The sequence below is a fragment of the Rhinopithecus bieti genome, unplaced genomic scaffold, assembly GCF_001698545.2.
Source record: "Rhinopithecus bieti isolate Rb0 unplaced genomic scaffold, ASM169854v2 scaffold_36904, whole genome shotgun sequence".
Lineage (NCBI taxonomy): Eukaryota > Metazoa > Chordata > Mammalia > Primates > Cercopithecidae > Rhinopithecus > Rhinopithecus bieti.
In genome coordinates, this window is record NW_016815705.1 from 576,467 (window position 1) to 593,971 (window position 17,505).

Here is a 17,505-nt window from a genome sequence, read left to right on the forward strand (position 1 = left end):
ACATGGTTTAAGGCGAGAGATCTAGCACTACTATCCCGGGCAGTCTGAAGGAGAGGAAAACTGAATAAAGGCAAGAAAGTTATTCAAGTTGGGCCTAACTTGAAATGAGAATTTGAAGAAGGGTAATGACATTTTTTTAAAGAGAGGGGAAATTATGAGAGACATTGCAGCAATAACAATAAAAATGGCTTGGAAACCGATTATCATTTCTAAAGCTAATGAGCATAGGAAGTATTACGCTTTTTAAACAAAAACTTACGTGTTTTTTATATTGTCATATAAGTGATCTGATTTAGTGATTACTTTTATTTAGTTCCATATTACTCAGAGAGTTTCAATGCATGTAGAGTTTCCAGTGATATAGATTGGCACATGTTATTGATCTAATACATATTTATTGTGGACCTAGTATGTGATACTCTTCTAGGTGTTGGAGACATAGCAGAGAACAAGACAGACAAGGTCCTTCCTCTTGTACAGCTTACATTCTACAACTGATAATGGTGGAAGAGAAAGACAACAAACAAAGGAAGAAAGCAGTAGCTGTAAAAAAAGCGTGATGAGGAAGATAGATAAGGTTGATGTGATGGGAATACCTGAGATGCTAGGGAAGGCTTCCCTGAGAAGGATGCATTTAGATTGAGAGCTGAATGAGTGAAGGAGTGAGCAACATGGAGCGACAGAGCAAGAACTTTCCAGGTAGAGGGAACAGATCTAGTGCAAAGGTCCAGGGCTGGAGCTATGCTCTGGTGTGTATCAGGAATTGAAAGAAGCCAGGCTGCCAAGGGCATAATGAGCTTGGGAGAGAGTAGTCAGAGATGAGATGAGAATATAGGTGTTAGTTCACAGCATAAAGCTCATTTGTAATCTCTTCTTGGCCTCGTTGCAACTTTATAGTCCACTATACAACATCCGTCATAGCAGAAATAAAAAAACATATTTACTCTCTTTTTTCATACCAACACTAGGAAAATGTTCAAACTCCCAATTTTTCAGGGGAGAAAATTAGGTCTCAAAGTTGTTCAGCTACTTGCTCAAGGTCACACAGCTTGTAAATGGCACAGATGCGACTCAAATCAGGTCTTATGATTCTAGGACCAGAGAAGTTTCCACTTCCCACGGTGTCACTTTCCCTTCTTATGTAATCTTAAGAGAACAAACAGAGAGTTACTGACCTTTTATCAGCGAACTAGCAGGAGAAGCATCTGTAACTGAGGATCGATGTTTTAACCAAATAACAGTGAAAGAGTCCCCTGCTTATGGCTGACAACCTGACATGCACTTTCCTGCAGTTGGTTTATAAGTAGAGAGGTAGAGAGGAGTACCTATTGGCAGAGAATGAATAGAGTAAATTATGTACTTATTTTCCTTTCCATGGGAAACTTATAGCAGCCCTTTGCTTTTATAATGCCATGATCTGATGAATTTCCAACAAAATCAACTTCATGTATCTGGGCTGACTGAAATATGCCGTAAGATACCATGGCATTTTAAAGCAAACGTGAAATGTGGTAAACAAGCTGGTATTTACTCATGGGCACTCTATTAGCTATTTCTGCACTTTGCCCCTCCATTAAGTTAACTGCCAGGCTGAGGCCATTAAAATCCAGCCTTCTTCCTTCAATTACAGGCACACATTAACTCTAGATATTCTGAGCCTTTCTAATAGAGCCATTTCCAGAAAGGATTTCTATTAGTGTCTCTCTCCTTTCTGTTCTCATCCTAAGGCCCCTCCTGCTTCCTGCAACTTTGAGTTCTGAATATGCCTACCTCAGAGCCAGTTGGGATCTCTGTTTATGATGCAACCCCAAATCCAGGCATCCGTTTAAACGAGTGCCCAGTTATAGAGACATATTGTACTTCTCTTCTTTCAGAGAGCAGCATTTGCTTTTTGCTGGGGGCTTTCTGACTGATGCAGGGGGCGAGGAAGGAGAGTTGGCGGGCGTTTGGGAGCAGATTTAGAGCCGCTTCTCATTGGAGGGGCTCGCTTTTCCTGAGCTGCCAGACACTGCAGGCTCAACTGAGGCTCGGAGGTGCAATTCAGGCTGGTGGAGCAGCGGGGGAAGGCAGGGACAGGCGGGGCTAGCGCGGCTCTGCAGCTGATCACACGCACCACCACACACGCCACATTCCTGCTGCCCCAGCTTGCGCCTCGCATCTTCCACCCGGGGCCACCGAGGCGCTGAAAAGGAGTGGGGGACAGAAGAAGGAAGAGGCAGAGGAAAAGCTAGAGCGGCGCTACTGTTTAACCTGAAAGTCTGACCGGCAGCCCAAGGCTCGAGCCCCGTCCAGCAGCACCGCTGTCGCCTGGAAGGAGGGCACAGCGCCAAGAAACCCACGAGCCCCCGCTCGAGTCATTCTGTGGTCTGTGCGCCAAGGATCTTTCTGGCAGGGACAGTGCGGTGCCCTCAGGGAGGTGCGGAGCTTGGGGGACCTGCATTGGCGCCCATCGTGGTACACCAGGAAAAGTGGGAACGAGGAAAACAGCCGTGAGCGCAGAGTGCGAGGCCAGGCTGCCGCTACCGCCCGCTGCGCCGCCTCCTGCCCTCTCCCGCTGGGTGAGTGCCCAGGCTTCGCGCACTGCCGTGTCTCAGCTGAGTGCGGGGGCGGCCTGCGGGCCCCTGAGGGTCCGCCGGAGGGCCCCGGTGGCGCCCGCGGAAACTCGGCGGTCGGGGGACGCCAGGCGGACAGGTCTCTGGAGTCCGGAACCCGGGAATCTGAGCCCGGAGGGCGCGGGTAGGGGGCGTTGCACCAGTACCCGGCAGACATGCCTTTGGGCGGGATTTTGGCTAAAAGATAGGAGACAGGTGCGCCGGGGGTGCGGGGAGCGGTCCCAGGGGGCGGGAGATTGGGGAGCGGCGGGGAGGGGGGAGGGTCTGGTCCAGGCAGGTAAAGGCAGCTTCTTAGTCAGCCAGCGAGTTGGCAGGTGGGTTGGGGCTCGCTGGTCAACTCATTTATTTTAAGCAGCCAGTTTGGGGGTACTGCAGGATAATCAGGAGGGCCGTGGGGAGTCAAGAGGTGACCCGGGATGCCGGTGGTGGAGAAAGAAAAGAGGAGCCTCGGGAAGCTTGGAGGCAAAATTGCGCTTGGGTTCCTGGTCCTTGCATCCCTCCTGCCTTGAGTGCGGGAGAACACTTTTTTAAGACTCACCTTGGCAAGAAAGCCTCCGTCCTAGGGGAGAAGGAGAGGCGTCTTCTGCAGGGGGCAGAGACCGCAGCTACCTGCCGGGTGCGCCCCCCACCCAGGAGCGCTCGCTTCGCCCCTTTACTCCCCGCCCCACCTCTTTATTGGTGCTAGTTTGCAGCGCCCAGCTCCTGCGCCTTCGCTTTGCGTTTGAATCTGGCTCGCCCCTTCGTATTATGTCTGCACTCCGAAGGAAATTTGGGGACGATTACCAGGTAGTGACCACATCGTCCAGCGGCTCGGGCTTGCAGCCCCAGGGTCCAGGCCAGGACCCTCAGCAGCAGCTTGTGCCCAAGAAGAAGCGGCAGCGGTTCGTGGACAAGAACGGCCGGTGCAATGTACAGCACGGCAACCTGGGCAGCGAGACTAGCCGCTACCTCTCGGACCTCTTCACCACGCTGGTGGACCTCAAGTGGCGCTGGAACCTCTTCATCTTCATTCTCACCTACACCGTGGCCTGGCTCTTCATGGCATCCATGTGGTGGGTGATCGCCTACACTCGGGGCGACCTGAACAAAGCCCACGTCGGTAACTACACGCCTTGCGTGGCCAATGTCTATAACTTCCCTTCTGCCTTCCTCTTCTTCATTGAGACCGAGGCCACCATCGGCTATGGCTACCGATACATCACAGACAAGTGCCCCGAGGGCATCATCCTCTTCCTCTTCCAGTCCATCCTGGGCTCCATCGTGGACGCCTTCCTCATCGGCTGCATGTTCATCAAGATGTCCCAGCCCAAGAAGCGCGCCGAGACCCTCATGTTCAGCGAGCACGCGGTGATCTCCATGAGGGACGGAAAACTCACGCTTATGTTCCGGGTGGGCAACCTGCGCAACAGCCACATGGTCTCCGCGCAGATCCGCTGCAAGCTGCTCAAAGTAAGTGCTCCCCGCCCCTTCCCCACCAGGAGACCTGCGTCCCCCAAACCCGGGGAGTAATTCGTCTGAGAACCAGCCCGGGCCCCCTCCCCTGGTTCTACCTATCGCCACAGGTAAACTTCCTTTTGTGAGGTTGGAGGTTGGAGGACTGGGCAAAGAATGCGGTTGACAATTCTGTTCCTTTTCCACTCACTCTCGTGCTCTTGTTTATATTCGTCATTTCGGATGTGCTTGTATCACTTACTGGACTAATAACACTTGAGGACTAGTGTTGGCTCCTGGAGCCATGAGGGCAATTAGTGCCCTGTTCCCCTTCCTGTCTCTGTTGTTTCGCTCTCCAGAGCGATTTCATTTGTTGTCGACACACTACCTCATTGAATGTGAGGTACAAGAACTCAACTGAACAGCTGTTATTTTGAAGAATTAGGTGCTGAACTTGCCTCAACTTTCACGATGGGCTTATTTTTTTTCTTTTCTTTTTTTTTCCACCTAATAATATTGGAGGCTGATTACTCCTCTAGACCCAATGACTTTAACTCTGTGGTCATCTTTTTAACAAACACACAGATACAGGAAACAGATAATAAAGTGGAAGAAACCACACTTGGTTCTTTTAAATTTTAATTTTTACCAAATATTTTCTTAGAGAAGTATTCTTTGAAAGCTTGAGTGCTTTTCCTGTAGGGCCTCTTGTTAATTTTATTCTTAATTGCCTGTTTCTATGAAGCCTTTGTCAATTACAGATTTCACTTGAAGCTTTCAGTATCCATTAAAGAAGATTACTTCCTACCATCAACGGTGTAAATGCTAAAACAAATTGCACATGGAGTGATTATTAAAGCAAGGTCCGTCTAGTCGTTAGAGGGCACCACCACAAACAAGAGAAGTCCTTCTTAATCACTCATCCAATTAGAGTTTGGGAAGGGAGACTTAAAGCCCAGTTGTTTGTCTCTGTGTGATTTACAATTCATTTTTTTCCCTAGAGGGATTTGTCTTAGTAGTTTTCAAATGTTCATAAATTGAAAAAGATGGCCTTAAATAAATAGTTCATACAATGAAAAATATTTATCTGAGGTTGTGTAGAGAACTGAAGCCAGATTCTGAATTTAGTATTAATAAAATGAAAATCTGATCAATATTTGAGATTTTGCCTTTGAAATTTCAATTTCTACTCTACAAGTACATATTGTTTTACACAGCCCCAACTTAATGTTGTAGTTAAAAGGGATCTAATGTGCTTTTAAAAAGTTTTGCTCTTGTGTCATTTTCATTATTCATTTACAAGATGTTAGCATAATTATCCTTGACTAAGTTGCTCAGTAAAGTGTTTAAATTAAAGCAGTTCACTTGTCCTGTCACTTCATATCATATACATATTTACTGTGCTACATACAGTAAATAAACTGAATTTTGTATACCGTGGTGGAAAATTATCAACCTGGTTCTGATGTAAGTGTTCATTAAGGTGACTATGAATAAATAATTTGGGTAGATCATATTCATATATAATTAATTTCAGTGAACTGCATACAAAATTTAACTTAGTGTATTGTTAATGATCACTGTTTGAACCAAGCAGTTTGTCAGATCAAGCTGAGCAGTTGTGTTGTAGATATGTTATTACAATGGTAACTGTATGTGTCTGTATCTTTGCATAGACCACAATATAGCACTTGTTTCTTTAGGTTAGGCCTACTAGACAGATAGAAATACTTTGTTACTATAGTGGCAAGGTTTCTGTTCAAGCAATCCGTGTTTATGAATCACTTTGAGACTTACTGAAGAGTAGTTTACCATATTAATTGATGTAATGGAAATTGAAAATTAGACATTAAAGGTTATTTATAGTCATTCTCTAGTTTTTCAAACATATAAGGTTATTTATTACAGATGTCTTTTCTAGACAAAATATTATTGATGTTTATAGATTTTATTACATTTTATTTCAACAAAGCCAGTCATAATTAGAGTTAACCTATATGTTAGTTTTTGTTTCTTTTCTTGATACAAAGGTACGATGATTCTGAAGCACCCAGTCTCTACACTGGTGCAGAGTACTGATTATAATTTTTCTGCCTAAGGAATGTACCACATATACCATAAAGAGTATGCTAATTAAAAATATGAAAGATTTATAGTGTTGACAAATTTGGAGCAAGGTGCTATATTAACACAAGGTGATAAAAACATCTAATTAAAATAATACATATAATATTCTTATAAAGTCTTTTACTTTTGATTCGTTAGGAAGATGTCAGTGCTAGACGTAAACACGATTTACCTGTGGCGTCAATTTATATTTAAACAAAATGATGGTGAAATTCTCCCCTGTTTTTTGTAAAGGGAGAGAGTTGATCCGTGGGTAACTTTTCAACTAGCCAGTTAGTGTAATTTGTTCAAAGTTAATATTTCCTGTAGCCATGGTAATTTAAATGAATTATTGTAGCTCTTGTTATTCCTCAGACTTCATTAAAAAGGAGTCATGTTTTATTGGGGAAATAATAACATTCAGCAAAATTAGAGGGGAGATTTGCCTTTAACAAGTTGTTCTCATTTTCTCTTAGGGACTGAGATTAAGTGACCTAAAACAGTCAACTCTATTTTTAAAGAGAAGCTATACCAAAATCTTGAAGTAATAATATATCCCTATCAGTTTTATACATTATTATTATTAAATGTACACACAGTTTCCCCCTTTAAACTTCGATTTAACAATTTCAATGCAAAATTTATGTGTCTTTAATGCAGAATGTGTAGAATTTTTAAGGCAACAAAATCCAGTATAATATTTAATGCTAGTAACTATAGTGCGTGTATGCTTTTCCTATTACCTAATTTAATTTACTAATTTTTCTATTGCTGTTTTCTTATTTGCTAAATAAAAGCTTCTTTAGATAAATACAACAGTTCTATTTAATAATTATAAAGCACTTTTTGATTCTTGGGGAGACAATAAGAACATGGGCATGGCTTTCTAATGCTTTCTGTTAGTTATGAAATTTTCTCATGCAATAAAGTTTTTCAAAGCCTAACGTTTTGAGGGAAAGTGTGTTTTTGTAAAACTTCTTGAGCTAATTTTTTAATATTGCTTTTCACTATTTTGAAAGCACATTTATCGTCCATGCTCTATTCTGTTGTTCCACCTGCAAACAAAATTTCTTTCAATAGTCAAATATAGATCTTTCAACTTTATGCCTGGAGGGGCCAGTCCTTTTCTACTCATAAAAAAAGAAAGTAGATTAAATAAAATCAAAGGCTATAGTTTGAAGTTCCTCATTAAAATCTGTGATTGAACTATAAATATAGCTATAGACAGCTCTTTTAAGATGAATATTCTTTCTTCCTCTCCTCCCCATATTGAATTTTTACTTGAATTTTCTATTTATTTCAGCTGTCTTTTCTTTTTTGGCTTTACCCAGAAAATAGGGACTAGCTAGTATCATGGCTATGCTAAGTTACTATGTCATCCAATTGAAAGTTTTTATTAAAATGCCTGGATTAGGGAGTTGAGACCAGTAGCTGTAATGTTAAACCCTATAGTTTAGTGCTGGGTTTAAAGGATTTGGAAGTCTTACTTACTCCTTTCTACCAACCTAATAATAATGGTTAATAGACCTAGGCATACAACTTGTTAGGGCAAGAATTAATTACTATTCTTTGATACACTGTTCAATAAATTACAAATTTATTATCTCAATGCCATCATGTATATATTTATATTCATCCAGTCAGCACACATTTTTTATATAAACATAAAATAAACTATGATTGCATTCATATTTTGAAACAAAAAGATAAGGATTCATTTTCTGGAAGCATAATGTTACTTCCTTGTAGTTCTATTTATTGCCAATAGGCATCCTCTTTCTTTCCTAAGAGGTCAGCAAAGGTGATAGAGTACATTCCTTTCCTCTTCTAACATCACGTATGTTATTTTTGTGCTCACCTTCTTTTATCCTCCACATATATATATGTATATATTTATATATATATTCCAAATTGGATATTGTCTTCTTTCTCCATATGACTATGATCAAGTGCAGATGCAATAAAAATGTGGTGATCTGAAAAACCATGAAGCTCTTTATCCTCCTCATATGTCCTAACATTTTGCTAATCTAACCACGATTCCTGAATCACAGGATTCCTGCAGTTTTCTCATATATTTATAGGTTTGCTTTCATTTTATATCTTGCAATGAAATGTGATTATGTTTTTGACTCAGTATGATCTTAATTTTATAACTGACTCTTCACCAATTGACCATGGCCAATTTGAACTTTATTTTTAATCAGGAGACAATTATTTACCTCCCTTTCCAAAAATAAAATCCACAAATGAATAGCTATATTTGTAAAAGTCCTGTTCTTCTGAATATCATCTAAGCCATTAGTAAAAATACTCAAGAGGTCTAAAGCTGAGTACCTCAGAAGGCTCAGGAGCTAGGTCCCATATTGATTGGTGAGTTCTTCAGGTAGATTCATTTTATCCTTAAAATTAGCACAGTTCCTATTTAGTCCAGTTTTTCTTTCTCTGACACAAGTATACTAATTCTCTAATAAGTATAGAACTTGGCTTCTAAAAATATAATTATTATTCTCTTTGAAATAGTAGTAATACATTTTGTTTGGTTTGATTTTTTATTTTTAATATGATTCCTGAAAAGTAAAGGGTGGCTTGTGCTCAGGGAATAAAAAGTGAACAGAAATTAGGGGCATGAAGACCCACAAATAAACAGCAGTAGGTAAGAACAAATGATAAAGAGAAGCAGGAAAAAGCACTTGATAGATTGGAGGGTGTTTGGCGAGTAGGAGGAAATGTGCAGTAGGGTTACAAAGCCTGTCCTCAGTTATTATAAATGCCACAAAGGCCCTCAAAGAATTAGAAAGCTGCTCTTTCATTTGAATGGTATGAAAGTCTCACATAATCTATTATAAGATAAATTACATTGCATTATATAAGAAATGTTCTTTTCATAAAATTGAACATATTTTTGTGGGTTAACTGGCTCAGCATTAAAAATCCTTATTTTGGACTTGACATTGGGTCATAGTTTTCCACCTAGTATTCATGTAATTTCAAGCTGAAGGAGTCCAAATAAATGTACAATGTAATTGTAGACAATGCCAATAAAATTCTAGGTCTATATTCCCCTCCACCTGACTACTTAAATTTTGGTCTGGGCACCAAAGCCATTGCCCTAACTGCTTTGGGTCACAAGGTACTTTTGTCTCCGATCCTGGTACCTGCGTTTGGGTCATTTCCCAATGTTAGTTTCCAGATGTTACTCTGACCTCATTCCATGTAATTTTTTTTATGACTGCAGCATATATTCAGCATGCACACATACACGCGCACACACACATAAATGCATATTACAGGTATAAAGAGTGTAAGTGAAATTACAGATAAAATGGTGGGGAGGTGGTAGGCAAGAATGGCCTGCTCTCTCCGTCTTAGCCTCCTTTGCTTTCCTTCCCAGACCACTGGCCCTGTGGGCCATTTTCCAGCAAGGACTTGTGAAAGGTGGTGAGGCATGGATCAAATGAGGCATGGATCAAACTTTAGAATATGATAGAGATAAATCTATAGTGTAGGGCAGTAGTGATTTAATGTGCTATTCAGAATTCCTTAAGCCTCACTCCAAGGTAGGAAAGAACATAGTTACACATTAGAGAGATGGGAGAGAGAAAGGGAGCAAAGATATGGATTGCATTGGTGAAATGTGGCCTTGACAAATGAATGTGGACACTTGGCCACATATCCACCAGAAGGAGGGGGGCCAAATGTGGATTCGCTTGTGCCAGGGCAGCGCTAAATGTGTATCCTAGGATCATGTATGTATATGTATGTGAGTGTCTGTCTGTCTTTGAATAAGCACTTAACAGTTGCCCTCTGTAATATGAAGACTGTTTGCCTGCAAAGTACATGAAAATGATGGTCCCTTCTAGGCACCTGTGACTTTTGATTCTTTTTCCACCTATAGTGAGAATTGTAGTTGATTATCTTGTAGGCCTCTTTTGGGGCTCTAAGGAAGTTCAAAGGCCTTTGACTTGAATTGCTTCTTTGAAATTAGTATAAATGACTATAAAATGTGGCACAACACTTAAATTCTACACATAGGGTATTTACATATAATGAAAATGTGAATAATTGAAATATTATTATTAAATGATATATGTATTACAAGTAACTTCAAAATTATTGCCACAACCAAAATTGTACAGAATTATCGAAAAATGCCTAATGTTCACATTATAACTTTTTGGACAGTTAATTTAAACAATTAATTTATTTAAACAGATTTTAAGCTCTAGATTTCTTCAACTTTTATAACTCCCAGAATTTTTTGTAATGCAATCAACAAGATATACTAAAATGGTGGAAAGACCTTTATTTCCTTCCCAAGATTCTATAAAATTGAAAGGAGAGGTTGTATGGAAGTCATTCTCAAGTCATAGATTTTTCAAATAGCTTCTAAATTTTTAAGAATTAATAATTTTTATTCACTTTCTTTAAACTTCTTTCTTCCTTATTTATTCCACAGTTCTTGTGATTCTAAATAATTTTCTTACAAACTAAAGGTTAAACTTAGTAATCAACCTTTTTAGAAATTTAAATAATTTACTGCATAAATCTTAACTTTTAGCAATCGCTTTGAATTTGAAAATAATTTAAATTATTGTTGATCTAGACCATAACAATTTATACATTTGTATCTAGAAAATGATCCTGGTTCTATGTTTCCTTGGGAATTAGAAAGTTTATTGAGCTAAAGGAGATAACTGCACCATCAACATATTGCTCTATCAATGGAAGGTTTCTTGTAATGCTTAATATGACACAATGAAGAAAGATTAAATTGGTTTTTATCTCAAAATATTCTGCTTATTATCAAATATTTTTGAGTGAAATATGGTAGTTAATTGCTAAATAATATGAAACTGATGGAATATCAGTAGTGCCAATTTATTATATACTCAAGTTATGGAAGAAAATTGATTTTATAAAGACACATACATAACTCACCTTTATTTTTTCTTTCACTTTCATATACATGTGTTTATCACAGTTCCTTGAACAAACATTCAAACACTCTCTCACTCCTCTTATACAAGTTGAGATTTAAAACTAAGACACAGGCATTTTTTTTTTTTCCTCCTGCAAATCACCAGAATTGCACCAGAATTAGGACAGCCTAGATTAGAATTATTTAGAAGCCTAAAGTAGAATGTATGTGCTTCTGAAAATGTATTTGGTAAGCATGTATAGGTTTTGAGAGCATCAAAAGCATGTGACTAAATCCTGCTAGGATAACTTGGCTGTAGTCAGAAGCTCAGACTTCAAACAATTCTAGTATTCCAGGCACCTGCCACATTATAACCACACCCTTCACTTTTGACCTGAGCCAAAGTCTATGGAATTTCAGTGATTACGAGGCTCCTCAGTGTATTACAAAGTATTTGTGGTGGGAGGGAGGGGATAGGATAATTTTGAGTACAGGTGTAATTTTGAGTGTATAGAGCAAATATTTAAAATCAGAAGGTATATTACGTCTGAATGGAACAGATCTATGCATATTTAAGCCAAAATTACTTATGTCTGAATGAACTACTTTGGTAAAAATAAAGTATTTCTTATTCCAAGTTGTCATCCTCCTGATAGCCTGCCTGTTTCTAGGCCACTTATATCCATGGGTTGTTAAGTGATTAGGGAATACAAAATTTAATAGCTTACTCTAAAGCCTTTTAGAATGAGGCACAGGTATAAACAACAAATGTATGAAAAAGGAAGACAAATTTTAGTGTTTGTGTACATATATAATACTTGGGAAAATATATCTTCTTTGGGGAAAATTACTTTAGAATAAATGGGAGATTTAGTTTCTAAAAGAATTGTTATTGTCAACAATGCCATGTAGTTCAGGAAAAGCAGAACTTAGAATGATCAGCAAAAAGGCCCAAATTAATTATACACATCAGAATACCACCTTGTGTTTATATAGCACCTGTTTCTTAGTAGGTGAGAGAAAAATGACACAAGGTTTTGTTTTGCTGCTTTAATTTTGTTTTGTGTTTGGCATTTATTTTGTTATATTAATCAATACTTGTTGTACAGCCATGTAGTTGGAAAGATGTTGGTCTCATTTATATTTTACTAATTTGAGAATAGATTTAGAAAAACAGGTGACTCAAAAAAGCTCTTTTGGGAGCATTTTCAGAATGTCTTGGACATGCCTAGTTTTCTCCAACATTGGTTGCTAGAGCTGCTGTTTTAATTTTGCACCATCAGATTTTCAATGGGCTCTTTTATTTGTTTGTCAGTAATCATTTTTTTTCATAGTCTTCTTTTTTCAGCTACACACAAGTTAGAGAAGAAAAATAGTCTCCCTTTCATTAGGATTTTGTCTACACAAATAGTATCCCTGAATATTTCTAACTACAAAGTAGCCTCTCTAGTTGACTAATACTCCTGTTGAAACTCTTTGTAACCATTGCTGCCATAATAAAGCACCACCAATTTGGAACCCTTCGTTCTGTTTTGCCACAAAGGACATGTTGCTAAGCCACATTTCTCAGTGTTTTCAGTCTCACTTACTCCACATAAAAAGTCAATGCATTTTTTTTTTTTTGGAACTCTGAGAGTAAGAATTTTGTCTTCAAACTATAATTTCATTGGGCAGACCAGTCTTATAGATTGTTTTGTTATTAAATTTGTTTTACATAGAATCTGTTAAAATATATTGGATTCATCAAAGTCCCATTTGACCAGCAGCGTGCTCCACCTTTCCCCCATTTTTTCTGTATTTAATTCCTAACTACCTAGCCTTTATTTCACCCCATAATTACGTAAATTAAATGTATATGTTTGCTTGTGCATGATTATTATATGTGACAGATGGAAAACAAAGAGAAAACGAAGATGAGTAATTTTACTCTCATAGTTTACTAATTTTTAATAGTCATATTAAATTTTCTCAGAGTCCTAGCATGAACACAATTTACTTAATTAAGCTTTAGAGTGATTTATACTGAAACTGAATGCCACTACCTTAGAAACATTTCATTAAATTATGTTTCTCTGGTATAGCTTTTCGAAATTGCATTTTGATTAAAGAAAGTTCAATTTAGTGCAGTTTTTTCACTGTGTTTTAAAACTCATGGAATGACAGAGAAGCAAATATTTATAATGCAGTTTATTATTAGGAGTTTGAAAACCATTAGCTAACAACATCTGCCATTTATTTTTGTTATGTAAGCTCTTGTGTACATAACAGAGCTTAATATGAGAACATCTTCACTCTTCTGTTCCATTTTATATGTGTTTGTTACTTTTCGAAAGTCTGAAAAATAAATTGTTGTGTTTTGATTTTTAGTAATCAATAAATCTCTTTCTAAATGATGGTCAATCTTTGTCAGCTTTAACACACTCCATAAAATTGCCTACTTACTTATTTGCTTTGTCGAGAAAAAAAAATATCTGGCATGCAATGAGTTATCCTGCAGTGATTGCTGTCAAGCAGCAGCACATGCACACTCAGTTCCACAGTTTGTGCTAACAACCATTGTTGGACCAGGCATTTCTCCAAAGCTCATGAGTTAGGGAATGGTAATTATAGCAAGTTGTGTATTATAAATAATGCATGTATGTTCCGCATGAGCTATGTGGGATTTCGGCCCATTTGCTAGAACATAGTTGCATAATGATTTGTTTGGATTTTGTTGCAGATGATTGATAGTGCAGAATGTTGGCAATGATGTAAATTACTGTTGGGCTGCCTTGAAATTTTCAGTACAAGTGGTGATTTCTTCTCTTTTTCTGTGTGCTTGTCTAGTCTCGGCAGACACCTGAGGGTGAGTTCCTTCCCCTTGACCAACTTGAACTGGATGTAGGTTTTAGTACAGGGGCAGATCAACTTTTTCTTGTGTCCCCCCTCACAATTTGCCACGTGATCGATGCCAAAAGCCCCTTTTATGACCTATCCCAGCGAAGCATGCAAACTGAACAGTTCGAGATTGTCGTCATCCTAGAAGGCATTGTGGAAACAACTGGTGAGTAAAAACAGATATGCCATAAAGTTTCTTTATACCATAATGACATTATATGATATGCACAATACCTGTCATGAATTGGGTGAAATGACTCGGAGTTTACAATAGTGAAAGTAATGATTTGCCTTTTATTTATTTGTAACATTAAATTGATACTGTTTTGAAAATTAAAATGTACTGTGTTGATGGTTACATACATACTATTAACTCAGGAACACTCACTGTAAAAAAAAAAGTGAGATGACTTCTTATAAATGATTATGATGTTCTATTATAATTACAAACTTGACTTTCTTATAATCATGATTTTTCTTTAAAGATTTAAGGCTCAAAAAATGTACGGTAATTAGTGAGTAGCCTGAAGTCAGCATGCATATTCTGGCCTTGGGGATGGTGATTTGGGGTGTCATTGATAGAGCTTTGATATCCGCTATGTGCAACCTCAGTGGAAAATTCCCTGTGTGTGTATCTGTGTATGCTGTGTGTGCTAAAGCAGCATTTTAATTTTGAAGTGGGTCAGTGGATTTCCTCAGCTGAACCTTGACCAAAATTTCATTTCAAAAAGAGATTTGTATTCTTTTCCTGCTCCTGTATAGCTATGTGCTATATGTTTTTCCTTAGCATGCAATATTACATTGGTCTGCCCCAAATACCAATACCATTTGCTGTTGTCTGAGGACAGTTAAGTTGACAAAGGAAATAAACAGTAGTTATGAGCATATTATTTGGGGCCTAAACATTTCTCAGTTAGTCTGGAACCTACTGGATGTTTGCGATTAATAATGTAGTATCCATATGATTATATGTATATGTATATGTGTGTGTGTGTGTGTGTGTATTTTGAGTTCTACACTTTCTACAAGTACTGAGAAGACAAGAAATATTTTAGCTTTTAATTGTTTTCTACTAGTATCATCTGAATTATATAATGCTAATGATTATGTATAAACTATAGCAATATTGAAATTAGCACTGCCAATACTGTAGATAAATTCAAGCTTTATACCAAGGTGGAAGATCCTTGATTACGTAACAGTCAGTATTGTCCAAGGAACAGAGGGAGGCAAGTCATTGTAATTTTAGCGTGTCTGTCACATAACACCTATCTGAAATTTGCGCAACATATCTACTCTCTTAAAGCTTCTTTTCCTCCTCTTCAAAGTGAGGATGATAGAATAACCACCTCAAAGCTGCTTGTAGTATTTTAAACTGAAGCACTATTATTAGTTACTGAAGCACTATTATTATTACGATTTTAAGGGCAGTGAAAAAAGATTTAATGTATTAATCTATATATGAAATTTTATTTCTGCATACTATTTTATGATTTAAAGCTCCCACTCATTTTTTCAACTTATAATTGAAATATCATAATATTTTAAAATACCATATATTGGTAAAAAGTATAACCAATTTATAAAGGCTCTGAGTCCAAGAAATCTTTACATTTCCATTTTGATTCATCTCATTTATTAAAGTAGTAATGTATTAGGGCTTAAAAACAGATGTTGCCACTTTTATTGGTTTATTTCTTATGGCATATGGTTCTTTCTTTCATACATCTGCTTATAGTTTACCGATGGCTTATTACTATTCTCATCACTGACATGAATGCATTTTTGTTTCACTTGATAGCCTTAAACATATTTTATTAGATCTATCCATCTACTTATCTATTTAGCTACCCATTCATTCATTTATGTTTTTCCCTAAATACTGTATACATTTGTTAGGAGTGAATGCATTTTTCTATAAAATCACAGTCTAAAGATGAAATAGTTCTTCAACATTACTTTGTGTTTCTTAACCTTAATATACTTGAAAAATTAGGCCAAGCATTTTGTAGAATGTCTCTCAATTTGGATATGTCTGTGGTACCCTTATTCATTCTTTTGCTATTTGGCTCTTACATGGCATCTTAAGGGAATACTGAAGCAGGTTGTTTGTAAATTTTACCTATTTTTCAGAGGATCATGGTTAGTACATAATATCCTATATGAGATTATAAAGAGTTTTATAACATAAATTGTTTATCAGAATTATAGATAGTATTTTACCACTTCCTCCCTCCTGCCTTAAAAAAATAATAAGCTGGAAGATAATACTTTCCATAGAAAATGTGAAAACTTGGCTGGAGATTGAATTTCTTATTTAGAGATTGCCTTTTATGGAGAAGAGCTTAAAGTCCACTTCCTCTTAACCTCTTAATTAAGCCTGTTTTCTAGATCTAATATAGGAAGACAAATAAGAAAAACATTACTCTTAATTTATAGAATTTATTTTGTGGAAAATTTATCTGACATTTTGTTTGTATGCATGCCCTAACTAATTAAATCCCACACTGTTCAAACTCTATCAAATCTCTGTATATTTCCAGACCTCCCCGAGCCTCGTAAAAATAACAAAGACATTTTTATGTCCATTTGATCATTTAAAATTTTACTGAGATTTATTTAGGTTCATCTTTAAGGATGTTTCTTCCTTTATGCTTTCATTCACAATCAACTTTACCTTCTCATAATATGTATTGCCTAGAACAAGAGAAATATGATCTTATGGGATTGTTTCAGGGAACAAGGATACTGTTTTTACTTCTTACTATCTTGTGAATAAACTTTTCACTACTTTGTGAATAAAGTTAGTTGATGTAACTTTCTATCATATTTGGCATTAAAAGACAACTTTTCATCATTCAGTCACTCATGTATTAGATAAGTATGTATTGAATGTGTGTTGTGCGCTTGAAAGTGTGTGAGATGCTAGAGATGTAGCGTGACCTGGACAGACAGAATTTCTTTCCTCAGGGGGGTTATATTCTAAGGTGGTGGCAGAGTACAACACCCAGATAAATAAGGGAAATATCAGATAGCATTGTGCTGCTGGGGAGTGAGGAACCATACTCAGGAGGTGAAGTGGAAGGATTGCTTGAGCCTGGACAATACAGTGAGACCCTGTGTCTAAAAATAAACAAACAACAAAACCAAGGTGATGGGATAGGGGTAAAGGTTTCCTGTAGGCTGCTTTAAGCTAATAGTCAGGGAAGGTCTGAAGAGGGGACACTTAAGCTGAGACCTGACTATCCAGAAGGCCCTTCTGGGCCAGTCTGGGGGAAGAGCGTGGCAGATGCTGTGGAACAGCTGGTGCAAGAGCCCTGAGCTGGGAATGAGCTTGATTTATTCTGGGAACTAAAAAAAAGGTGGAGGTGGTTGTAGCAGAGTGAGCCATGTGGAGAGTGGGGTGAGAAGTCAGAGAGGAGGAAGGGCCGTATCTGCATTCTAGATGGTTTTATTGCACCAATAGGAAGTGTTAGGATTTCATTAAAAAGCAGAGCCTGTATTTATATGAAAGAGTAATAATTTAGTAATCTCAAAGTGTATATAACAACAAAAAAT

The 17,505-nt window shown here is 37.8% G+C and overlaps 1 protein-coding gene across 2 annotated transcripts in view; it reads left to right on the top strand.

The window, feature by feature from the left end:
* Positions 1-2,864: 2,864 nt before the first annotated feature.
* Positions 2,865-17,505, top strand: part of KCNJ3 (potassium inwardly rectifying channel subfamily J member 3) — a 166,960-nt gene continuing 152,319 nt past the window's right edge. Inside the window, exons 1-2 of one of the 2 annotated variants that reach the window (XM_017853577.1) lie at positions 2,866-4,061; positions 13,897-14,113. In XM_017853577.1, the coding sequence (XP_017709066.1) occupies positions 3,360-4,061; positions 13,897-14,113 (919 nt within the window). In that variant the 5' untranslated portion in view covers positions 2,866-3,359. Of the gene's footprint in view, positions 4,062-13,896; positions 14,114-17,505 lie in introns of both variants that reach the window. The other variant, XM_017853578.1, reaches the window with a different exon arrangement.